Source organism: Sugiyamaella lignohabitans, chromosome C, assembly GCF_001640025.1.
Source record: "Sugiyamaella lignohabitans strain CBS 10342 chromosome C, complete sequence".
Taxonomy (NCBI): Eukaryota; Fungi; Ascomycota; class Dipodascomycetes; order Dipodascales; family Trichomonascaceae; genus Sugiyamaella; species Sugiyamaella lignohabitans.
In genome coordinates, this window is record NC_031671.1 from 2,340,120 (window position 1) to 2,365,223 (window position 25,104).

At 42.7% G+C, this 25,104-nt stretch overlaps 9 protein-coding genes across 9 annotated transcripts; 2 read left to right on the top strand and 7 right to left on the bottom strand.

Annotated features, from left to right (window-relative positions):
* Positions 1 to 92: 92 nt before the first annotated feature.
* On the bottom strand, positions 93 to 2,336 carry NUP42 (FG-nucleoporin NUP42; the record flags this gene model as incomplete). Its single annotated transcript, XM_018881521.1, has 1 exon — positions 93 to 2,336. One exon carries the CDS (start codon positions 2,334 to 2,336, stop codon positions 93 to 95), a length of 2,244 nt encoding a protein of 747 aa, XP_018734106.1.
* A 2,297-nt stretch (positions 2,337 to 4,633) lies between these two features.
* On the bottom strand, positions 4,634 to 5,068 carry AWJ20_4451 (uncharacterized protein; the record flags this gene model as incomplete). Its single annotated transcript, XM_018881522.1, has 1 exon — positions 4,634 to 5,068. The coding sequence occupies one exon, from the start codon at positions 5,066 to 5,068 to the stop codon at positions 4,634 to 4,636; it is 435 nt and encodes a 144-aa protein (XP_018734107.1).
* A 749-nt stretch (positions 5,069 to 5,817) lies between these two features.
* On the bottom strand, positions 5,818 to 6,963 carry AWJ20_4452 (putative esterase; the record flags this gene model as incomplete). The annotated part of the gene is made up of 1 exon (XM_018881523.1): positions 5,818 to 6,963. One exon carries the CDS (start codon positions 6,961 to 6,963, stop codon positions 5,818 to 5,820), a length of 1,146 nt encoding a protein of 381 aa, XP_018734108.1.
* A 1,013-nt stretch (positions 6,964 to 7,976) lies between these two features.
* DSD1 (D-serine ammonia-lyase DSD1) lies at positions 7,977 to 9,218 on the bottom strand (the record flags this gene model as incomplete). The annotated part of the gene is made up of 1 exon (XM_018881524.1): positions 7,977 to 9,218. The coding sequence occupies one exon, from the start codon at positions 9,216 to 9,218 to the stop codon at positions 7,977 to 7,979; it is 1,242 nt and encodes a 413-aa protein (XP_018734109.1).
* A 587-nt stretch (positions 9,219 to 9,805) lies between these two features.
* On the bottom strand, positions 9,806 to 11,434 carry set8 (lysine methyltransferase Set8 (predicted); the record flags this gene model as incomplete). The annotated part of the gene is made up of 1 exon (XM_018881525.1): positions 9,806 to 11,434. The coding sequence occupies one exon, from the start codon at positions 11,432 to 11,434 to the stop codon at positions 9,806 to 9,808; it is 1,629 nt and encodes a 542-aa protein (XP_018734110.1).
* A 417-nt stretch (positions 11,435 to 11,851) lies between these two features.
* HCR1 (Hcr1p) lies at positions 11,852 to 12,589 on the top strand (the record flags this gene model as incomplete). The annotated part of the gene is made up of 1 exon (XM_018881526.1): positions 11,852 to 12,589. The coding sequence occupies one exon, from the start codon at positions 11,852 to 11,854 to the stop codon at positions 12,587 to 12,589; it is 738 nt and encodes a 245-aa protein (XP_018734111.1).
* Positions 12,590 to 14,012: 1,423 nt separating this feature from the next.
* On the bottom strand, positions 14,013 to 16,664 carry AWJ20_4456 (Csc1p; the record flags this gene model as incomplete). The annotated part of the gene is made up of 1 exon (XM_018881527.1): positions 14,013 to 16,664. The coding sequence occupies one exon, from the start codon at positions 16,662 to 16,664 to the stop codon at positions 14,013 to 14,015; it is 2,652 nt and encodes an 883-aa protein (XP_018734112.1).
* A 552-nt stretch (positions 16,665 to 17,216) lies between these two features.
* AWJ20_4457 (mRNA cleavage and polyadenylation specificity factor complex associated protein) lies at positions 17,217 to 20,039 on the bottom strand (the record flags this gene model as incomplete). The annotated part of the gene is made up of 1 exon (XM_018881528.1): positions 17,217 to 20,039. One exon carries the CDS (start codon positions 20,037 to 20,039, stop codon positions 17,217 to 17,219), a length of 2,823 nt encoding a protein of 940 aa, XP_018734113.1.
* A 2,707-nt stretch (positions 20,040 to 22,746) lies between these two features.
* MSS116 (Mss116p) lies at positions 22,747 to 24,924 on the top strand (the record flags this gene model as incomplete). Its single annotated transcript, XM_018881529.1, has 1 exon — positions 22,747 to 24,924. One exon carries the CDS (start codon positions 22,747 to 22,749, stop codon positions 24,922 to 24,924), a length of 2,178 nt encoding a protein of 725 aa, XP_018734114.1.
* Between the last annotated feature and the right edge of the window lie 180 nt (positions 24,925 to 25,104).

The window sequence follows — 25,104 nt, forward strand, 5'->3', positions numbered from 1 at the left end:
ATTAATTATTAATTGTATTTTTATCATTTATCATAATTCGTAATCTGAGGAGGGTAAGATCACAGTGAGAAAACCCATCGGTTTCATTTACTTTATCTACAGGAAATGGGTGGTGGGATTTCAGGGATCTCTCCAAGGGCGAAACTTGGTGAGTTGAACGCTTCCTGGAACTCACGACTAAGTTGGTCCATAGTAAGCAGAGTCTCAGTACCGTTTCCTTGGACGTATGGCTCAGAGCTAGATTCAGGCTTGTGAGAACCAGAAGTAGTTGATTGTTGAGGCTGGCCAAAGGGGGAAGTAGCAGGAGCTTTTCCAAAGGGTGAAGCAGTCGGAGCTTGGCCGAATGAAAAAGCAGAAGTAGCTTGACCAAATGAGGAACTTCCAAAAGCCGACGATCCGTTTGTTTCAGCTGGTGTTGAAGATTGGCCAAAAGGAGAGGCCGACGCACCAGTCTGACCGAGTTGTCCGAATGGAGAACCAGAGGTCGTAGATGATAGCTGACCAAACGGTGAGGTTGTAGAGGGTTTCCCAAATGCTGAAGATGTCGAGTTTGAACTATTCTGGCCGAAAGGAGAGGAGGAAGTCATGACACTTTGACCAAATGCTGAAGATGCTGGTTTCTGAAATGGAGAAGTAGTAGACTCCTCTTTTGTATTATTTCCACCCAATGAAAGTGATCCGAATGGTGACACAGAATCAGAGGGTTGGGAACCATTTTGATTACCGTTCGTTGTAAGTGAACCAAATGGTGAAGCCGATGCTCCAAAAGCTGAGGTAGTTCCCCCAGTGGCAGTAGAGGGGGTAGTTGAAGAGGTGGTTTCTGATTTACCTGACTCATCAGCAGATGCGAGTACATCAAACGGATTCGAACTACCGGTGGTTTTAGATGCTAATTGACCAAATGGCGATGCTGGTGTAGAAGATGCTGCTTGATTACTGTTCTGACCAAAGGCCGACGCTGTGGAAGTGCCCGTTTGGCCAAATGGCGATGGGGTCCCAGCAGTGGATGCAGTAAGTGCACCAAACGGCGAAGCAGCAGGCGAGTTTCCAAACGAATGCTGCCCAAATGCAGAGCCGGTTGATGATGTGTTAGTGGTAGTACCTAAGGTGCCAAACGGAGAGGGATTTCCAAAAGTAGTCGACGAACCACTTGGAGTGGAAGTCTGCCCAAATGCTGAGGTGGAAGCAGGAGAATTCGTTTGCCCGAAAGCCGAAGTGGAAGCAGGAGAAGCAGTCTGTCCAAATGCAGAGGTGGATGCGGGAGAAGCTGTCTGTCCGAATGCTGAATTGGATGCAGATGAAGAGGTTTGTCCAAATACTGATGTCGAAGATGGGGTAGAAGGCTGTCCAAATGCCGAGGAACCTGCAATAGTACCGGTTGTGGTGTTGCTGTTGCTACTACTATTATTAGCACCGCTGCCAAATATAGAGTTACCAGTAGATGCTAACGAACCAAAAGCAGAGCCACTATTGCCAAACGATGATCCACTGCCAAATGGCGTCGATTTTGAACCACTACCAAACGCATTACCAGCTGCGGTGCTAGTATTTACCAAAGACGATTGGCCAAACCCATGGCTTCCAAAACCAGAACTGCCAAATGCGCTTCCACCACTGGAAGCAGTGCCACTGGCATTGGCTGTATTTGTACTACCAAAGCCCGAACTGCCTCCAAAAGCAGAGCTACCGAACCCTCCAGAGCTGCCAAATCCACTTCCACCAAACGAGCCCGACGTACTGCCAAAGGCACTGTTCCCAGATGAACCGGAAGTATCTCCAAAACCCCCAGATGATTTAAAAGCATTGGATCCAAAACCTGTACCGCCTGTAGAACCAAACGCCGAACCTGAGGATCCAGTGGAACCAAATGATCCAGTGGAGCCAAACCCTGAGCTAACCGAAGATTCTGGTGGGCCATAGGGCTTCATTGATTGCGTTTCGGATTTTTCCAAATATCGTCCAGCTCGTCTTGTATCATCCTTCACGTACTTTAGCTTGGCAATGAAATCTCGCTCCTTGGTACGAAGGTCATTTTCGTATTCCTGAAAAGTATTATTCTGACGAGCTTCATAGGCCTTGAATCTAAGTTCTTCTGGTGATTGGTCACAGCCATTAATAAGATTCGTATGTAGAGGAAGTGAATATGAACTATATTTCCAGGCTATTGGATGTCTTAGATCATCCGCTACTTCACGACCATACACTTCGAATATATTGGGTCTGTTACTGTTACCTTTGTGTGAATATTTGGTAAGTGTATCTACGTGCAAAAAATTGCAGTTCTCTCCTTTATTGCATCTTCCTTGAGCGTAATAAATACATGACCCATTCGACATAGTTGAGATCTGGTGGTGGAGACGAAGATGATTTTTGAATTACTCAGTATGTACAACATATTCATCAATCGGTAGCCGCGTATTATCTTTGCAGTGAAACAGGGATCAATATCGATCATCACAATACGCATATCCGAACTCAGGGGAACTCTGTGACTTGAGGGACCGCACCTGGTGTGGATTCAGCAGTTTTTTTATTGCATTGTTTTTTTTTGATTTTTGCATTGAGATGTCCTCATACTTCAAGGAGTATTCGACCAAAAATTTTGAATATCTTTCGTCAGAGTACTTTGGTTTGTTACGATCAAGAGATGAGTGGACGCGAATAGTGCTCCAAACGACTCCGACTCCTGATTCAGTACCGGCAATAGAAGAACTTAATAGCATCGATAAAAAAATTCTTGGTGCATTCACGTTTATTGAAGCATCTCTGACGAACTGGATATTCAGGGATTTTGAAAAGGCCCCAGATCTGCTAGAATCTGTAAAGGAACGAATATTCTTGAAAACAATCAGAGTGTATTGTAAAGATATTGAGTCTTTACGAAACTCTTACAAAACTTTTCCTGTAATATATCAGAAAGCTTACGATAGGTTATTGAAAGTTTGTAAAAACTTGACGGTATTCTATAGAGAACTTATCAAGCAGATTTTGGAAATTTATGGTTCCACGGGGGATATCAACAAGCTATTAGGGCCGCTATCACTCGTTCCAAATCAGGAAAAAGCAAGACCAGGCTCAGGTTCTCTCGACAGCACTGATCTTGACTTGAGTGAAAATGACAATGAAGTGTCTAACAAAGGCACTAAAATAGCTACAGTTAAACATGAAAGACTGATCCGAAATATTCTTCAGTTATGTTTGTGTGCTTTGGGTGAAACCTATCGATATCGGGGTAGAATGAACCTTACAGGAAAAGTTAAGACAGGCGTAGACCCATACAAGCAGTCATGGATTTATTATCGATTGGCTATTAATATAGACAGTTCCAAAGCGACCCCATATCTCGGATTGGCTAAAAACAAAAGAGAAGAAAACCCACAGGCATATTTTACCATTTTATATTGGACACTTCGGGCATCAATTGTAATGAAGACAATTGATGAAACCCGTCTATTCTTCCAAATGAAGAGATTTAACAGCTTCATGCCAAGTATGGAGGCAATGGATCCCGAAACTTGGGTGTATTGTCTCGATGCCAGGAGCATGAATGAAGAGATGAACATGTATATTAATTGCTTTAAAGCAATGTGTGCATTACTATTACGCGAAGATCAGGAGGATAGTATGGCCACTGATACTTTGCTGGTTTATTTCAAGGCCGAGGTTATTGAAAAGAGAACCCTGAGAAGCGAGGCATTGATCAAACTGGGTCAGTTTCTCATGATGTTTCAAATAGTCTCTGAGAAGCTTTCGAGGAATAGTGATCAGTTTTTGAAACTGAACCTGTCTCTTCTCAAAGAAATGATGATCACAGCTACCACCGGTATAACAAGCGAAAACAAATCAGAGAAATTAAGACTCAGACTGATATTACCGAGTCTGCGGATGTATGTTAGTTGGTTTCGTGCTTTGCTTTTAAAGAAGGATCGAACGAAGAAAAAGCTGTTGGAAACAGGTTTAATAGAGGCAGTGAATGACCTATTACCTCTTGCTGAAGCTATCCGGAAAAGATATGGGTTTGCGTATAAGGACACTACGAATGTGGGTCCCATCCAAAACTTGGAAGATCTGGGTCACCTTTTAGAAGAAGAAAAGAACTGTCTCAGTTTTGATCCCATCAAAGTTACCAGCAGCATCAGCAGCAGCATCAGCAGCATCAGCAGCAGCATCAGCAGCAGCAGCAGCAGCAGCAGCAGCAGCTCCAAAAACAGTGATGGAATGACTCTACTAAAAGACTGTCCTAATCTAATAGCAAGGCCATACATTCCCGATAAAGGGCGTAGCTATGAGCAAGCTGATGAGAAAATCGACTACTATAGAATGCAGTGTATACTATTTTGTGTTTTGCAGATGTCCAAAGAGCCATCTGCTCCATTTCGCTTACATGAAGCAGGCTTCAAGCGAACAAAAGTAATTTTAAAGAAAAAATAATGACTAATATATTAAAACAAGGCATCAAACAATAAATATACAAACCAAAAACAAACAGGACTCATCATGGTACCACCGACAGTAGAACGTATCACTGAAAGGGACCAAAAACGAGCAACATAAATCGAAATTAAAAAAAAGAAGGATAAAACGCAAATTCAAGCGAGACTTCATAATAACATTGCAAAACAATGCCAGTTAACTAATTTCTAAACAACTTTCTAGCCTTACTAAGTAACGACTCTTGGTTTCTTGCAGCATTCACATTACCATAACCACCTCTACCAATCGAAGAATTACTCTTGACAGTAAAAACATCATTATTAAAGGCACCATCACCGACATCCTGAGCAAGCCTAGCAGTTTTCTCATCCTTGTTTTCTCTCATGTTTCCCATACCACCTCGACCTGTGGTATACACCTTCTGCTTGATAGTAGGAACACCCTCTCCAAGTTTGCCTTCAGTTGGATGAGGATGCTCGTCGCCATGTTTGATATTTCCAGCACCACCTCTTCCAGTAGAATAGGCGAACTTTCCAGGAGATGGGGTTCTCTCGTGATTCGCGCTTTTATGAGGAGCCAGAGGGCTTCCGCGTCGTGGGGCCGGTGATATCGACGGTGACAGAGATCTCGACATTGTCTTTTAGTGGTTTCTGTTCCAGCAGCTATTTTGCAATGGTTCCAGCAGTTGGTCTAGCAGTTGGTCTAGCAGTTGGTCTAGCAGTTGGTCTAGCGGTTGGTCCTTATTACCACTGTATTTGCACTATAGGACAGTGAAGTTCGTAGCTCCTGTCGATTTTTCGATGTTTCTAAACACGCTACAACCTCAGTAGTATCCAGGCGGACAGTCGCTATCTGTTCAAACAAAGCCTATTTCAATAAATATTGGCAGCTTTTTTCACCACCTGAGCCAACAGTCCAAACGTAAAAGAATTTTATACAGAAAGCGTAGAAAGCTCCAAATGGCAATAATTAACGCCTCAGATAGACCCGCATCCGTCGCATCCCATCGCTTTCTGCAGGCAGCATCCTCGGCAGCGCCGCGTATCCTATCGATAAGTGATACATATCTCTACCCAGTTAATATGCATTCTCAGACATAAATGGATAACTGATAAGGTGACCGAGACACAGCGTCTGCAGACCTATCTATTGCAGCATGATCTATAGATCGCGGCACTCACTTGAGGGAGGTGTTTGCCTCCGGCGGCTGGGGCTCCGCCCCAGACTCCGTTGCTCCTGCTTCGCAGGAGATAGTTGGGGATCCCAAGGTACCGACTCGAGCGAAGCGAGAGGAGCCACGGGGTCTGGGGCAGAGCCCCAGCCGCCGGAGGCAGGACGACCCTGGTGTTAATTTAATTCATTGCATCTATTCATTATATTCCGTTAGTTGTTGTAAAAGGCGTTTTTGAGAGCACCGGTGGTTTCTTTGACGAGACGGCGGCCCTGGGTCAGGACGTCGTCCATGACCATGACAGTGTGAGGGACTCCTGGGTAGATGACCAGTTCGGCGTCGACACCTGCTTCTTGGAGTTTGGCAGCGTATTCCTCACCTTCGGTACGGAGGACATCACAAGCAGCCACTGCAATGAAGGCAGGTGGACAGTTCTTGAAGCTTTCAGCAGGGTAGAAATATGGACTGGCAACTGGGTTGTTCCAGTCCTCTTTGTTAGGCAAGTACAGGTTCCTGTACCAGAACATCTTGTCTCGGGGCAATTGTACGGTGTTTCTGAACTCCTTGTATGACAGATGAGTATCACTGTCAGCAGTATTATCACATACTGGAACAATCAGCAATTGGAATGCTAATGGGTGATACGACTTGCTTATTGGGTCAGAAGCATACTTGTGGGTCAGAACAGCGCTGATATTACCGCCAGCAGACGAACCAGCGACAGCAATCTTGGAATTATCGATATTGAACTTGGATGCGTTCTCATAGATATGTAACAGAGCCTCGTAGGAATCGTCAATGCAGGCGGGGAATGGGAACTCAGGAGCAAGTCGATAATCCACCGAGATCACAATGCACTTGGCATTATCAGCAATATGTGAACAGTATGAGTTCTCAGTGTCAATACTGCCTAATACCCAACCACCTCCATGGTACCAGACAGTGCAGGGCCATCCTTTCTCGGGGGCTTCACCAACAGGAACAAAAACTCTAGCCGGGATAGTAGTATCAGCTTTGGTGTATTTTCTAGGAATCTGAATATCATAGGTGGATTTCAGTGGGGCCAAAGGACTTTGACCAGGGATCACATTACCACCAGCCTTGATCTCTTGTAAATTACCCAAGTGGGTATACAAAAGATTAGTGGCTCTGGTCAAATGACTGTTGAAAAAGTTGACATACTCTTTATCAAATTTGCCAATGATCGAGGGATCAATTTGATATGGAGCAGGTGGGATAGCTTGTTGTACACTCATGTCGCTTGTGTTATTAGTAGATTCTAAGGTGGACTTAGTGGGGATTTCCAATTTTTCTGATACAGAATTAAATGTCTTAGATATATCAGTCTCAGCAGTCATTTTGAACCAGATCTAACCTATATATATAGTTTTGATTTCTAGTCAGTCATTAATGCCAACCGGTGATTATATTATCCCGCCATGGACTGCAGATCTCGATGCACAACCTGCTTATCGACGAAGTGGGGGTGATGGGGGGGGAGGTTCTCGGGGGTTGAGGGGGGGGATTGTCCCCTTGGCGGGGGCGTGCGGGGGTACGCTTGGCGGCAATCAGTCCGATCTATTTAGGACTTAGCAGTTAGTGGATCAATTGTGTGATTATCTTATTCAATATATTTAAGTTTGGCATTCCCAGTTGGATCTCTACTTTACTATAACAAACTCGGTTATTTCATAAAAAAAGTCGATTAATAACTCAACAATGGTTTACAGACAACAAGTTCTTACCACTGAGGCTCCTGCCCCCATTCCTGTGCTTTCTCAAGCTCTTATTCACAATGGACTTGTCTACTGTTCTGGTCAAGTTGGTGCTGACCCCAAGACTGGAAAATTGATCGAGGGAACTGTTGCTGACAGAACTGTAAGTATTTCAATTAATCTTGTGAGTTGTTCACATACTAACTGACGATCTAGAAACAAGTTTTGGAGAATCTCTCTGCTGTCTTGAAGGCTGCTGGTACCAGCATTGACAATGCTATCAAGGTCAATATCTTCCTTGACGACATTGAGAACTTTAGTGCTGTTAATGAGGTATACGCCAAGTACTTTGCTGAGCCCAAGCCTGTCAGAACCTGTGTTGCTGTCCACCAATTGCCATTGCACACCGATGTTGAGATCGAGTGCATTGCTGCCCTTCCTAAATAAACAAACTACATGTAAAAATTAATAGACTTTTAATAATAGTAATAAAATCGTTATCTCGATAGTTCAAATCAATTAACTGTAGTAATTGACCATCTGTCAACTGCTAGGTGGTCTTGAAGAAGTAACAACTCCATACATCTATGATGCAATTTCAGATGCAAAAAATTTATAATAATATTAATATTAGTAATATTAAATCTATAAGCTATCTACCATCCTCTCCAGGTGCCCCAGATGTCAACAACCTTGTCGTCGTCATCAGTGATATAGTACCAATGATAGGCATTGGCAGTGATACAAGAATGCTGAGGGATGATTTGGAGTCTGTCACCGAGTTCCGGGAATTCTGGAGTAGCAGCTTTTTCTCCGGGAACGAGAATTCCGTGCTCCTGGCTCACACGGCCAACAAACCATCCTTCATGACCAGGAGTAACGACTTGTCCAAGACCGGGAATTGGACCAGGTTCTCTAGCGAGAGCGATAACGCCTGCATTGACAAGCGTCTCTCCTGGAGCTAAGGTGCCTCTACCAGCATAGCAGGAAGCGACCTCAGCAAGAACAGTGCAAGCAACATTGTCCTTTGTAATGCAGTTCGTGGCAATTTGTTGTAAATCGCAGAATGGATAGTTGCCAGCATGGAGCTCAAGATGAGCAGACAGGTTGGCAAGCTTGTCCAGCTCAACAGCCTCGGAGGAATGACTTGTAGGCGTGGATCCTACTGAAATCACCAGATCTAAATCTGGCTTGAGAGACTTGGCAATAACAGCAGCCTTATCAGCAGCCTCAATTTCTTGATATAGATATTTCTTGGCCTCGTCTTGACTGGATGATGCATATGAATGTCCTGCATGGCAGTAGAAACCGTATAATGATACAGCTTTGGTACTATCTAAAGCCTTTTGGATCAGTTTCTTTAGTTCTTCAGACTCACTGATAACACCAGCTCTATTAGTACCCATGTTCACTTTAATGAAAATAGACCAGGGCTTTTCACCGGTCTTCTCATTGTATGAATTTAGGACATCAACTTGACTGGGGTGGTCAATCATGAGACGAAGTTCAGCAACCTCTTTTCTTAAAGCAGAAAGCTCATCAAGACGAGATTTCACTACTGGGAGACCATATAAGACATCTTTAATTTGACCACTCTTGTAGAACGGGATCATTTTCCAGGCCTCCATAAGAGTTGATACGACCACTCTATCGCACTGTCCATCAGGACCCAATTGTAGAATTACTCCTTCATCACACTTGTGGGTCTTAACGTGTGCACGAAAAGCAGCCTTCATATTGGCAGCTCGTTGCAACATTGTATCACAATTCTTCTTCATGACTTTGCGGTTGACAATGAAAGCTGGTGTGGGGATATCAGCCAGAGTCTTGCCAACATACTGCTTCCTCAGAGCAGCAACATCAGGAGAGGGGTGAAAGGCAGAAGAGAATGTAGCCATTTTGATAGAGTAAAATATGAGCAGTAATAGCCTAGAAACAGATCAATTGATATTTGCGGACTGGCTGTGTTAAGTAGACTTATCTTTAGCTGCTACATTCTACTGGCTGAGATCACGCAGGGGGGGTTGAAGATATGCCCCCGCCAGATCAGCTTCTCCGCGCTTATCAGCTGGTGGGGGTTCCAGCGGTAAAGGCATGCATCTGGGGTACTGACAGGGTCAGGACGGGGTCACGTCGGGGTTGGGAGGGGGGCTAGAACCACCAGGGGACTAGACAAGATTGGTGGGGAACAAACAAACTCGAAATTATAGAAATTATGAAGGGGGTCAAATGCCTATTCGATAATATCCGCTGAACAATGCTCTCAAGCGAGCTGGTAATATTCACAGTCTCGTCACCAGTAAAACGTTTCGTTGTAATGGCCATATTCTCGAAGAGCAAAACAAATAGTCCACCAGGAAAAGAATATGAATTATGTCTATCACATCAAGTTATATACAAGTACTGATCTAAATACCTCTATCTCTGAGTAGAATGATCGTCCCCACTTAATCACTGATCTAATGATAACGGTTAGGGTTTTCATTTACTTATCGCTAATAACAGTGTCCTTGAGTCCCTTATTTACTTCGTCAAGGTTAACGTGTGACTTCAAATTGGAGACTTCTTGTTTGTGATGTTCAATGCCTTTGATAGTTTCCTCGATCAGAGCGATCTCTAATTTAATCAGCTCGTGTTGGCTTGTTCTGGGAATATCTGCAGAGGAGCCAATCTCACCACCCAATTCAATTTGCGTCAAAACAGCTTGCAGAAACTTCTCAGCCAATGAATCAGCTCGAGGAACAATCTCAGTTAAAAATTTGGTTCTATCAACTGCCAGTAAAAATCGTTCAACATCATTGAGATCAACTTCGTATCCGCTATAATACAACTCGAGGTACCCTTCTTCGTCATTCTTATGCACAAGCAAGTTATCTTCACAAGCCAGAAGAAAGAGAAGATCATCATGCCATCTTGGATAAGGAGACTCTGGTGATGGGTAAGAGATCTGAAACCGATTCACTGGTCTATCCAGGAAGTTCGTCAGAAAAGCATAGGGAATGCGATCTTCACTCTTGGAATAGTTATCAGGGTCCAATAGTTTTACGATATTCGTATCCTCAACTGAATAAAATCGAGATAATTCTTTAGCTGTTTTGTATCCCTCAGGAATGAATCCATATGTAAACAAAAACTCTCCAGCACTCTTATCAGATCCATACGAAATTGTAATTTCTTTGTCTGTAAGCTTTTCAATGTCCTCAATTGAAAGATTGTCTCTGAAGAGCAGGACAACGTTTCCCTCATCTTCAACTTCATAACGAGCATTGGCATCAGTCGCATGGTTACACATATCAAGTATAGGAACAAGAGCGATTTCTAGTTCAATTTCATCTTCATTTTCATTTTCATTTTCATTGTCTTCGTCTTGTTCATTTTCAGCACGCTCATTGTCTTTACTTTTTCCGTTTTCATTTGAAGTACCTTTACTAGTTATGACTGGTAGATTCAGACTTCTAGATAAAATCCACTCTTCAACCAGCTGCCAATCGTGATATGTAACCTCTGTATCAATCTGACGGAGGTTTTTGTTCTCACCAGAATTAACATATTCAGCAATTTGCTTTCTAAAGTCAGCATTAGAAAAAAAGTCTTCGTAGGATAGTCTTAAATTGGTCTTCTTAGCAATAACTGCATCGAAAATACTGGATCTCTCAATCTCGTCTAAATCGTCGTCGGGATATGTAAAAGGCAAATCAATGTCTTTACCTGGAGGTAAAAGGGCCAGCCATGAGCCAAATTCATAATCTGGAGTTCCTCTACGAGAACTTAATATTAGATAAATTAAGAATCTTGCCAAGCTTTGTCTAGCGTTGGGAGCTTCGGGTGTAGTAGTTTGCTGATTGTCGCCAGTATTTGTCTTGTATAATAAATTTTTGAGGAATGGACGAGTTTCGGCCAATTGAACAATCCGATCTTTTGTAATAATCAATTGCTTGGGTATTTTTAATAATGGATGCTCGATGTCGCTACCGTCAAGTTTCTTGTCAGAGCGGAATCCTTTAAAGAACACACCATTCCCACTGTTCTCGGTCTTCCGAATTTCACAGTTGTTAAGTTCAATACCAGATTCCTTGGCCCATTCAACAAGTGTTGACGAAGAGTCTGTTGACATTGTTTATCTACCAGATTCGTTTGTTTCTATTAATCTGTTGACAATGTCACTGACACGAGTAACAACAGCATCTGCAGCTCCTTCGCAGATACCTTTACAGACATGAGAGCTCTATCACGCAGCATCTCTATGCACGGCTAGATCAGGGCAAGGATAATTTTTCAAAATAGTGGGTTAAATCAATTAACGCTGCAACTGTCTGAAGAATCTCAAATTTTCTGTATTGACCTCATTTAAGAGAGCATATCTCAGTCAACCAGCTGTTGATTCAACACAAATCTCAAGGATATTACTGCGAGAAACCTATAATTTCAAAAACCCCAAATAAACTGGTGTGAAGTTATATACCGACATCTCCTCTTTTAGTTTGGTATTTTAATCGACTCTCACTGGAATTTTGTAATTATATTAGTCAACATGTCTAACTGGGATGATGAGGACTATGAAGTCCCTGTTTCCGCTGTGCAAGGAAAGTTCGACGATGAAGAAGAAGATGGAGTTTTAGACGACTGGGAGGCTGCTGGAGAATCCGAAGAAGAATCCACTCCTGCTGGACCTACTCGTGTCAGAGTTCCCATGGCCCAAAGAGTTGCTGAAAGAGAAAAAAAGGAACAAGAAGCACGTGAAAAGGCAGCTCTTGCCAAGTCTGAAGAAGATGCTGCTGCTAAAAAAGAAAGACTGCGAAAGGCTGAGGTCGATAGTGATCTTAACAACGCAGCTGCTCTCTTTGGTGCTGTCGACATTCACCCCCGTGCTGCTGCCACTGCTAATGCTAATGCCGCTGCCGCTGCTAGTGCCGCAACCCCTGGTAAACTCTCTGATTTAACGATTTTCAAGCCTAATACTAAGGCCGAGTTTGACGCTCTCCGCAAGACCCTGGTTCCTATCTTGACCGATTTGTCTGAGAAGTCAACTCTTCAATTCGCCAACTTCATCACCGACTTTGTCCGTGACGTTTGCAAGCCCTTGACTTCTGATCAAGCTAGAAAGGTTACCAGTACATTGAACGCTTTGACCAATGACAAGCAACGTGAAGAGCGTGCTAGCAGAGGTAAGAAGAAGCCCAAGCCAATTGCCAAGGACACTTCTCTTAAGATCGATGCCAAGAAGGATACTACAAACTACGATGAGTTTGATGATGATGATTTCATGTAGTTGATCTCGCGTGACGTATAAAATAGCTCACGATTATTGAATCAGTGGTGGTGTAGTTACCGATTCCATCCAGTTGCTTTTGACTTGCTGACACAACTCGTTGAAAAATTACAGCTTATAGAACCAACAAGTTGTCGAGCAGGTCTCTTTCACGGGGTCTACACCTGATTTTTGCATGTGAGATACTACATCTACCCTATTTAATCACTAATGCCTATGATGATTATAATCTCAGGGACAGAAGAAACGGATGGGGCAGCGCCTCATTTCCGTTTTTATCGCTTGTGAGTTTACCATCAGCCCAATTCCTTGACTGTGATTATACAAGTCAGCCTTTTTTTATCCCCAGATTAAGTACAATCAACTGAGCTGAGATCGGATGTTAGAATCAGTATCTACTGGCATATACTTTTCATACCTGTATGGAAAACTGGGTAAGGGCAAACTGGGCAAGTAGAAAGTCGTGAAGCTGATGTTGTAATTCCCCTGAGACAGCTGCGGTATGATTTGTATCGAGTGTACTCATACGGTGAGCTCACTGTATGTCTCCTACTCCCCTACCAACATTAGGAGCACAACATGTCCGAATTGTAATAAATTTGCCGACAAGTACATAGAGTATGACGGGGTGGTTATCGCCATCGACTTGCTGCTTCTCAAACCACAAGCCTATAGACACATGGTATTCAATGTATTATCGCCCTCAGAAAATAGCGATAAATTGCATCCTCAGGCCAGACGAATGTGGCTACTTATAACTCTGTTTGATGTCTACCTGACATGGGCACGTGCCGAAAAAAGCACCAATCCATCGCCAGTCAATGCTGTGATTCTTCGCCAGCCGGTGCTAATGCAGTACCTGATATATCTAGTATATTGTATCTTGGACACAGTGGCTGTTCATATTACAATACGGTTTCTTGCATCGAGGCTGGTCGGTTGGAAGAGGCCAAATGCGCTTTCGACAGCTATTTTAATTGCTTCGCTATCTAAACTGTTTCCAATTCTCATGTTGATCTGGTCATATGATGTACCGTTTGAGGAGAAACTTGTAGGTTGGGCTGTCAATTTCAATATAGCTGAGGTATTGACGATAATACTCGGATGTGGCTACTTCATTGCCATTGGAATTACTGCCAGTGCTATCGTGCTAAAAAATTTGTGTTGCGACTATTTATTCACGTCCTTACTTATGGCTATTTGTACCTAGTCAATAGACGTTCATTAATGGTACTTGATATCATTAATATTTAATGAGTTATGAAAAAATTTAAAGATTTGATGTGATGCTGTATAAGAAATAAAAAATAAGCATTAATTACAATTAGTATTAAAAATGAAGCAGCTACATAAAACCAGCTGTTAGGTAAAAAAAAAATTTAAATGACCAAAAATGGTATTAAAAAAATGCAAAAAAGTCCAACTATTCCCACTCCTCAAACCTCACTTTCCTCCTTTGGGTTCCTTCGCTACCAACAAATATCACTTCATCACCCTCTAGACCAATCCATGGTCCATCTAGTGGTCGGACAAGATTTGGATTTATGTATGTCTGAAATCTTTCCCGCTGTTCATCCAATGTTTTGCTCTTCGACCGTTGCCTACGAACTAAAGAGGCCCACTGAGGTGAACTTCTCGAAGGTAACGAGCCTCGAACAAGACTGAATGTATGCGATCCAAACCCATCTGAGTTAGAATCATCTGAATCTTCTTCCTCAGCAATGGCATTATCAGATAGCTGAGCGCCTTGAACGCTATTGCCGGCACTTCCTTTTGTTTCAATTGCACGTAGAGCAATGAAATGGAGAAGTGGAGCTGTACTCTTCTCAAAATTATACCAATATCCAAAAGTCATAATCGGTAGAGGAGCCAGCATCGTTGCTAGGAAATATGCTTTTTGAAGAGCCAGAATACCAGCCATGGCCAAATGAAACAAGACAATACCAACGCACACCCTGCGGAAAATAAGCGGCCAAGCTTGTCCAGTCGAGTGCTGAGGGTGAACCATCGAATATATGAGCTGGTACTTGTAAGTGAAATAACCAAATATAAAATAGATGGTTCCAAATGCAAGAATCTTGGTTGACAGCACACTGTACAGCAGAACAATTATGAGAATTGATAACGGTTGTGGCAAATGGATACCAGTATTAAATATTGCTGGTTTATACAAATCTCGATAATCCCGGGGAGTCCTGCACTGAGCAGCAAATAGAGGGAATCGTAAAACACTTCCCATTTGAAGTAGTCTCAAAGGAAACATACCGATGCCCTGAAGAATAATCAAGTCAACATAAAACAACGAGAGTTGACTCATCTGTTTGGCAAGCTCATATGCAATCTGCGTGGTATCTTTAAGGTAGGACCAGTAGCTTGCACCTGCAACAGTCAAGAATAAGAACAGATTATAGAACACATAGAAAAAGTTCTTACTAATCACAGACAACTCGACCTCCCCATGTGAGACAAATCCTTGCAAGGTTGAAAGATATCCATAGAAGTAAGGCATTATTACGTTAAATAGCGTCAACAAGAGTGGAGGCAGAATACCTGTAACAAATGCCAATGCCCATTCTGATTTTTCAAGCAACTGAGCCAAAGCTGGCCATATCTTCTTGATGGAGTCGAACTGTAAAAATGAAGCCAACGATGTGATTGGCACCAAACTTGCAACAGTTAAAATTGCAATTGCAAATGTAATCGAGTATGTACGAACGATTTGTTCGCCTTTGCTCATATACAAATTTCTCCATACCACATCATGAGGTGCTGGTGCTGTATCGGCAATTAATTTGTAGGGTCTTGGATCAAGGACAGCTTGTGCAGTCATTTGTGCGCTGGCCACTGAATCCATAGTAACAAATGCCGTGCTTGTGGCAGGAAACTCTTGCTGACGAACTTCAGCAATCTCAGCATCCAGCTCTTCCAGTCTAAATGTATACTTGTCAATGACATCAACTCGGGGCCCGAACCAACCAAAAAGACCCTCTCGTTCAGTTGGTCTAGTAAATCCTCTATTTTTCGAGCCAAGCTGCAATGCACTTTGTCTGGGAAGTAACAAACTTGAATGCTCATTAGTATCAATTAAATCCTCGTAATCAGATTCATAATCTTCTACTCCATTTGCCACCCGTTGACCAATAGACACACGAGAGCTGCTATTTGATTCTGATGGTGACGGAGTGGGTAATCCATGCTCACTCTCATCCCATGTAGGGCCCAAATATTCGCTCCATGCTCTTTCAAGTTTATTGATAATAACCTCTCTCTCGTCGAACAAACGATCAAGTTTATTCCAGTCTCGACAAATGCTGACTGATCTTACTGTTCCAATGCCCAAGTTTTCTATATGTTCTTTAATAGCAGCTTCTGTTCTAAGTCGAGGAGAAATACCAGCAACTCTAATAGTTCTATCGGTAATGGAATTTTGACCTCCAAGATACTTTTGACGCACTCGCAATACCTTTAGAGTTTGTCGTAACATCACAGCAGCTGCGAATATTGTGAATAAATATGTGAAGACGACATATACCCATAAATAGGGAGGATAGTCCTCAGGTGAAGAGCCATCCCCTCCTTTGTGTTTCTTGCCATTATTAGCATACCCATCAAGATATGTTGTTCGTGGTAAAATAGCCATCATAGACCTTCTCACCAAAGTCATGGTATCATAGTCTTCACCCTGGTCATATTTTCCAGTGTAATGCAATCGAATGGGGCTAATGACCGTCACAGCGCACACTGTGCAAAGCGACAGAAGTTGGATCGAAGCTTTGAAAAAGCCTAGAAATACAAAAGCATCTAATCCAGCATAATCGAGAATCTCTTGTTCCGTGATATTATACAATGCAATTAACCACCCGAAAAGTGACTGTGGAAGTGGCGGAATACCCTTCTTCCTAGCAGTCCTGGCTGCATATAACTTGGGCCATCGGTATCGTAGTATACAAAATGATAGGAAAGATATACTCCCTAATGCCACAGCAATTGCTATTTGAGTACCCAAGACTCTAGTTGAAGGTTTTCTAGGGTCAAAGTCCGAGTCGGGCGAATCAGGGGACTTCTCGTCAAACATGTCGAACTGCGGTTGTCACTGACGATTTTCTTTAACGATAACAAAATTAAAGGTGCGATATGCGAGACAAAATCAATCTCACCACTGCTGCCAATAGACAGATTACCTAAATGTAGTTAAAATAAAAACGCGTGAACCCTTTACTTTGCCCCAAATTCTGATTGCTGTTTTATTATTTATCAAATATTATGGTTCGCAATAATTAGGGGCGTGATGTAATGGGCCATGCACACCAGTATGGTTGGCACGGCTGTGCTCTGCGAGATAGAAAGTTTAATTTTTCGCATGTGACAATTGTCGGGGTCCGGAGATGCCTGACTTTCAGGACCGGGTGTATCAAGCCTAGGTTGTAATTTAAATTTATTTATATAGAATAATCGATTAATCACGAGCAGAAACAGGGACTAGTTGCCATAGGATTACGGCCTTGAGATGAAACCCCAAGCTGTTTGGAGAATTATCGTAAAATAGATAACAAATTAAATAGTATTAACAAAAAAATTTAGCAAAATAAATTAAATGGATCGTTAGCTGACATAATAGTGGGGAAATTTAAGGCCCCTCATGAACATTTTTGCACTTTTCGCCAAATTTGCAAGTACCTCTGGCGAAAAATGAGCAAGGCTTATTGTAAGAGTCATGCCCTTTGTAATTACGAACATAAGGACGAACATCGCGAGAACGTAGTTGCTTAATCCTGTCATCATCATCTTGACCATGGGACCCGTGCCATGAACTATTGTCATTCCCACTCTGTGGCGGTGGTGGTGCAATAAATCCTGAGCGGGATTGTATAGGAGCAAGATTGCCAAGAAACTTGAAAACATCGCTGAGGTCAGGAATTCCAGCAGGAGGAACTGATGGTGGTGGAGGAGGTGGAGGTAAAGGTGGCAATGCAGATTTGTTGGAAGTATTAGTAGTGGAGTCTGTTTGGGGAGGTGATTGAGAACTGAGTTTTGTAACTTCTCCGAGAATCTGGCTTGCCTGTTCAATCTTCTGCCGTATAAGTAATTCATCGTTGAACTTGAGCACAATAGGATTCAGTTCGAGCTCTTCTGGTAACCTGATAATAACCAGATTACCATTGGTTTTTAGATCATTTGCTTCATCTGATGCATCTGGCGGTGATGGATTATCCGGTACATCATCAACAGAGGTATATACAGCGATGAGAGCATGAGACTCACGAGCCTTTTGTATCTTTGCCTCCTCACTTTTGGGCTCGAGAATACCTCCTCTCTTGAGATATCCTGCACGACGGAAGGACTTCTTTACATCGTCTTGCCAATCAAATTCCACAGGTTCGTACCAGTCGAGCTCTTCATCGATTTCAGGGATATTCTTAAACTGCAAAGCTTCATGGAAGTCCATGGTTCTTCTGTCGGATGCATGCATTTTATGGTGTGGTTCCTCCTCATTATCTTCGCCGTCACTTATATATCTAACTTGCACAAGGTCATCAGCAGCTTTCCAATGCACAGACTTCTTAACTTTGGTCTTTTTCTTAGTTTCTGGACCCGCGCTACTCTTTGAACCAGTAATAACTGCCTTCTCCTTATTCTTCTCAATTTGACTTTTGATAGAAGCAGCTCCGGAGAACAGCATTGTCATGGGTGCCGAAGATGGCTTGGCAGTTGCTGCAGGTTTGGCTTTTTGACTTGCTGCCGTGATTGAAGATGATACGGCAGACTTTAAAGATGTTGGTCCAGTACTAGTACTAGTGCTAGAAGATGCTGGTTTAGACACTTTAGCACTTTTAATAGTATCGAAAAAGCTGGAACTTGATGACCTGGTGGCATTAGTTGTGGTGGTCGAACTTGAGCTATCAGAAGTTGCTGTGGCAGATGCAGATTTTGGTTTTAACTCAGGTTTTGAAGTTGGCAGTTTCGAAGGAGCCAAGCCAGTAACAGAAGGTGCGGGTTTAGTAGTGGCTTCCTTAGCACTGCTGACTGCTTTCACAGGGACAGTAGAGCTAGCGGCAGTGCTTGGTTTCGGCTTCTTAGTGATTACAGCAGGACGAGCTGGAGGGGCAGTTTTGACCACCTTCTTAGGGGCTATCTTGAGAACCTGTCTACAAAGGTTTCTTATTTCGGCATCTCCATGTTCCATAGCTTTAGCAAGAGTCTTTTCCAACTTGAGAGATTCTATAGCAGCAGTGGACAAGTTTATCTTGGCTAAGACTTTGAGTCCAACCAATAGTAACCCGTAATGTTTGCCTTCGACTCTATCACGAATCAGATGTCTCATCCAGTTTGTGATTCGAACAAGAAACTTCTTCTTGGTATCATCAAAAGTCTTCCAAAATTCTGGAGATCCGTTATCGAGAGCAATATTGAGATACTCACTTAATTCATCGTCATCCTGCACAGTCTTCCATTCCTTCTTTGACTCTTCGAGGATCAGGTCTCGGAATTTCTCGCCGACAAATGCCATGTCGGTGAAATTGTCAGTAAAAAGTGGTCTAATGCGCAACTTAAGTGGTACTGGTGGTGATTGTGCATTAAGTATATCAAGCTTATCTTGGATATCGTCTGTTGCATTGAATGGACTTCCAGTTTGACCAGCTTCTGGCAACTGCTGTTGACGATAGAACTCTGCAACATTTAGGGGTGAAGGACTGATTTTGCTTCTCTTTGCCTGACTTTCATCGCCGGTAATAGTGCCTGTTGCGGTCCTCTTTCCAGTGTTCTTGCCTTTAGCATCTTGATCCCTTCTCAACTCTAATCTTTTCTGTTGTTCAAGGACAATTTGCTGCTGGCGTTGTAACTTCTCGACTTCAGACGGCGATAAATTGGCTCCAGTAGGAGGGTGTTGATACAGTTCATAGTTCACTGGCAGTGGCAGTGGCTGGGTACCGGGTGTTAATGCTTGGTGATAAGAGGAAGGAGACTGAATTGGAATTGCTTGTTGACCCTGATTCATAAATGCATACTGCTGTTGTTGAAATTGTTGTTGAAATTGATTTTGTTGTTGTTGCTGCATCTGCATTTGCTGGTATTGCTGTAGCTGTTGCAAGCGTTGAAGTTCTAACTGGCGCTGCTGCTCTTGTTGTTGATTAAGCTGTTGTTCTTGAAATTGTTGCTGTTGTTGTTGCTGTTGTTGTTTCTGCAATTGTTTCTGTTGCTGCTCCTGCTGGGCTCTGGCATAAGCCTGAAAATATTCAGCAATAACTTGAGCTTGTAACATGGGTCTATCACGTAGAGGGGGGTTCATCAATATTGTCTGCAATGGAACAGGCAAATGATCGATTTTGAGCCCTTGAGTAGGACTAGCTTGGCTTGGAACTGTTTGGGCGGCACCACTGGTGACCGGAACCCATGGTACATACTGCGCAGTGACGGGTGTCTGAACAGGATTTGGGCTAACCTGACCCATACTTATGCCACTAGTTTTCACATTTTGAGCACCGGCAGTTGCCTGACCTTGTATCTGAGTCTGGTCTTGTGTCGAGGTAGGAGTTCCTAATCTTGTTAGTATCGCCTTCTAATTAGTATTATGGTGATCTCATTTTTTAAGCACCAGAAAACATTTGAAATTCCCAAGTTCTGCAATGTTCCTAGCGTCAACATCTTTTAGATCGACAAAATTCAGGGGTAATCACGTGATCACACCCGAAGGAGAAAAACTTACCATGTTGTTGCCATGACAATGCGGGCTCGTAGAATGCATGGGCCCCTGCAGTTCTCTGTACGTATTGACCGGGCTGAAATTGTGGATTAGGGTTCGTTGGATATGGGGAATCATTGGCTGCTGAGGTTGGATTTGGTGAGGTAGAGCCAGAAGACATTGTCATTGGAGTTGGTGTAGAAGATGTCGATTGTGAGGTATGTGATAGGCCAGGTGATCTGATAGCCTGTTGAGCTTGCTGGAATTGCTCTCTGTTAAATTGTTGTTGCTGCTGTTGCTGTTGCTGTTGAAATTGGCCAGGCATTTGGTGACCGTGACCCATAAGTGAGGCTTGCTGAGACTCATCATTCTGATATAGGGATATATTTTGTGTTTGGTGGTCTAATTGATGCAAATGATGGTCTTGTGTCGTGGAAAGATGGTCTATTTGTTGCTGATTATTATGAGTTTGAGGCTGTATTTGAGTTTGCATTTGAGGCTGCAGGGCCGAATGAGGCTGTGGAGTAGGTTCTTTAGAAGTACCATCCTCAACGACATCATTGTCCAAAGTCAAATCAATTGACGGTCTATGGCCAACACCGGAACCTGACGAGCCTCCAAAAAGGTCATTAAACAGATTTTGACCGAAATCTGGATTATTGGTATCTATGCTACCATTAGCAGTATTTCCTGATAACAGGTCAATGGTGCCTGGATCAGGGGCCACGGACCCACTGTCGTCCATTATATTAGATTGAAAGCTAAAATATTCGTTAGATACTGTTTGGAAAAAAGACTGAGCATTTGAGAGAGAAAACATTATTGATCAAGAATATGGTGAGAGGAATGAACTACTGCAACAAAAACGAAACCTTCCTACTAAAACAGTTGTGACAATTAAACAAGAAATAACAAAAGGAAAACGGCAAAAAAACAAAACAAAAACAGTAGCAGTGAAAAAAGAAGTCTGAACAATAGGTATAAAAGAAATATGAAGTCAAGACAGGGATCCATGCTCGAACCGCATTTTATACACCGCATGCTAGGGTCCTCAGTCGACCAGTTTATCCTCCCGAACAGGTAATCATCGGCACCGTTTTTCAGACGCACGGCAGTGATAAATGATAAGTGATTTGAGTGAGAAATGTTATCTCAACTGTTACTCCCAACAATATTTCCAGTATAGGCACCCAAACCTAACCTTTTCTATATTACTCAGTCGGCAGTCTGGCTATAGAGACAATAGAGAGAAATGCCGGCAAGTAACCTATAGTGAGAACACAGACAGTGAGTAACGGGTCACCTGGTGATAGCTACAGTAATCTTGCCGCCAAAATATGCTTACGAACAAACAAACCCTAGCAGGCAGGCCCTTACTCTCGGAATTTTACTTCCGAATAGTCGCCTGATAAACTTAGGATACTGTTTAGTTCCTAAATAGACTGTATGTCTGTCTGTATAAGTTTCTGTTAAAGCAATATCACACGAGTTTATTAGTAACTCGCGATAGAACCACTAGGCTGTCTGTCGCGAAGGACTGCCATTTATCTGCCAACGCGCCATTTGGTGTCTCCGTCACAAATTATATAAAACCACTGCTATAAACCGCTACGATTAGTTGTTTTGACGTAAACCACCAGAGCATATCTAATAAAACCTATTGAACAACTGATCTTAGATAAAGTAGTGCTTCTGCTAGCAAGTACCGGTGATGCTCATTCATATAGCACCATCAGTACCTTGGGGGTATCTAATGTTGGAACAACAATATCGTTATCAGTCATAATAATAAGTTCATTTGTATACGGTTTGATTGGTATACCGGACTTGATACTACAGCCGATCCTAATCGTTGACCGACGACAAAACCAGACACGAACATATTGTTCACCAACCATTCCTTGTCTGCTATAATAATCCCCCAACAGTTGTCTACTATTAATTGTACTTTGTAAGCCGTCGAAAATTAGCTTACTCATTTGTTTAATCACTTGTCGCTATTATTTGCCATTTTCATTCTTATCATCGTCGTTTATTTCCAATAATCGCATCGGTAGTATCATCACACACCGTTTTCGAGAATATCATATGTTGAGTATAAATTGTCGAAATCACACCTACTATACTTTCCACACAATTATACTTCTCTCTCGGCCCTTTTCGATCACATTTACCTACGTTTCTAACTTGGTTCGCAACCAATTTGTCGCTTTCGTGCTATGAGTTGCAGAAGATACTCCTTAAATTTTGTTGTTCATTCTTTATACTTTGATTATGCTGCAACCGTGAGGCGCGCGCGGCTCGACCTGATTGGGAGCTTGCAGGTATCCAGGTTCTGATCTGCGATGACAGGCTTGATTAGGCCAGCTGCAAAAATTTCGGTAGATCAAGAACATGCGTCTCCAGGTTAGAAGATATTAAGCCATATCCTCATCTCTTCTATTTATTAGCTTCAGTCAGTTAGAGCTTATCAGATATGTTTAGTAAAAGCTCTAATTTGCTGATATTGTCAGCCAATCCTACCATCAGGAGGGGATATTTAGATGCTGTAAGGGCCATTTCGGCTACTATTGCCCCTAACTCGTGTTTTCATACTGCTTCCCAAAATTTAGAGGCCTACGGAAAAAATAGTACAAGGCAGTCATCTGGAACTGGCTATGACAGAAAACGAAGCAAGAATTATGGATCATCTAATAATTACAACAATCATGGCAATAACTATGGCAATAACTACGGAAATAATAATAGAGGTAGCAACAGCTATGGAGGTGGCTATAATAGCTTCCAAGGTTCAACTGGCCGTAAGGGCAATGCTAGAGGAACTTGGGGTGGAAAGAATAAGACCCGGGATAGTGAACGGGATCAGGAAAAAGTAATTGGAAGAAATAGATTATCAAACCGTGGTGGTGAAGGTGATGGATTAAGGGGACTGGATGATTATGAAGTGGACATTTTAAAATTAAGAGGACTTGAATGGACTGATTTACTTCCCAAGGTAGAAGAAAAGACCTCAGAGAATGCTGAATCTGGTTCTGAATCTGAAACCAGTACCGAATCCGAGAAAAGCAGTTCTGAATCTGCTGCTGGCTTTTCTGGAGTTCCAACTTTGGAATTGGCTAATCAAAAAGTTGTGTCCAGAGTTCTTGTCAACTCTCTTCATTATAACAGAAAATATACGAGTCTGACCCCAGTACAAGCTCAGACTCTAATTCCTATTCTCAGAAATGAAAGTGTTGTCGTGCGAGCCAAGACAGGTACTGGTAAGACAGCTGCTTTTGCTATTCCTACTCTTCAAAAGGTCTTAGAAGCTAAAAGAGCTGGAGAAGAAGGTGTCAAAGCTGTGATTATATCGCCTACTCGTGAGCTGGCTCAACAAATCGCTGATGAGATCACTGCCATTTCCACCTACGGTGAATTGCGAAAAATTAAAACTCAATGTTTTGTTGGAGGTCTTTCTAAAGACAGACAACTGAAGCTTGGTTTCTTAAATAAGCCTGTCGTCGATATTGTAGTTGCCACTCCTGGTAGACTTTATGATATTCTTGAGGATGACAATGTATTGAAGCATTTCAAAGGACTTCGATTCAAGGTTTTGGATGAAGCTGACAGACTTTTAGATATCGGTTTCCGCAACGAATTAGAGGCTATTCGTGATAGACTTGCCGAGGTAGTGGAGGGTGAGGTTCCTACTCTTTTGTTCTCCGCTACTATTGACCAGACCGTCAGGTCGTTTGCTCGTGATGAGTTTGGACAGAGAGCCAAGATTGTTGATACTGTTCCAAAGAATGAACCTACTGCTGCTGAACTGGTCGAGCAACATTCTATTGTTTGCTCTAACTGGGCTCAGATGTACACTGCTGGTGTGGAATATATCGAGAAGGAATTGGTAGCTGCTAAGAATGCATTGGAAGAAAGTAACAACGGAGCAGCCAGACCCTTTAAAGCCGTTCTTTTCATGCCCTCAGTGGTGCTTGTGGAGAATTTTGCCAAAGTCCTTTCTGAATATTTTGCTGATGGCGACCATGGTCGCAACTTTGTTCATACCTTGCATGGCCAGATGACCCAGGCCAGCAGACAACGTATTTCTGACTCATATCGTAAATCACGACAGAGTATCCTTGTGACTACCGACGTAGTTGCTAGAGGTATGGACTTTCCCCAAGTGACGCATGTTTTCCAGATAGGCGTTCCTAGTGATGTTGCATCTTACATCCATAGAATTGGTCGTACCGCCCGTATTGGTAACAGTGGTAAATCGTTCTTGATTTTGTCTAAATATGAGAAAGACTATCTTAATCGTCTTCAAAGCGCTGCCAAGATTACCATGGCTAACGAAGTGAATACCTATAAGCCAGATGCCGAAGTAGCATCCAAGGTAGCACAAGCTGTTCCCGAGTCTATCGTTGACGAAGAGGAGGCTAATGACATTTATAACAACGTCCTTATCAGTGTGGGTAGTATTAAACGTTCATACCGCATGGACTCACGAGCATATATCAGGGACCACCAGCAATTCGCTGATTTGTTTGGTCTCGACACTCCTATCCTCGCCGGTTCTGCTCAGAAGATATGGACAGACCGACGTGAGCCCCGCCACAAGGGTGGTAGAGGAAGTTTCCGTGGCGGTAGCAGACAGTCACGCATGAAGTGGTAATTGTAAATATTTTGTACATAGTTTTTATTTAATCTACGTTTTGAATTTAGCCCGCCCCAAGAATCCCCGTCAAATCTAACTAGAGAACTTTCCTAGTTTGGATTAGGGAATCTCTTGTTTCCAGTCTGAATTGCAGAGATGATTTATTATGAGCTAATATCAGGCCCGTGAAGCCCGACT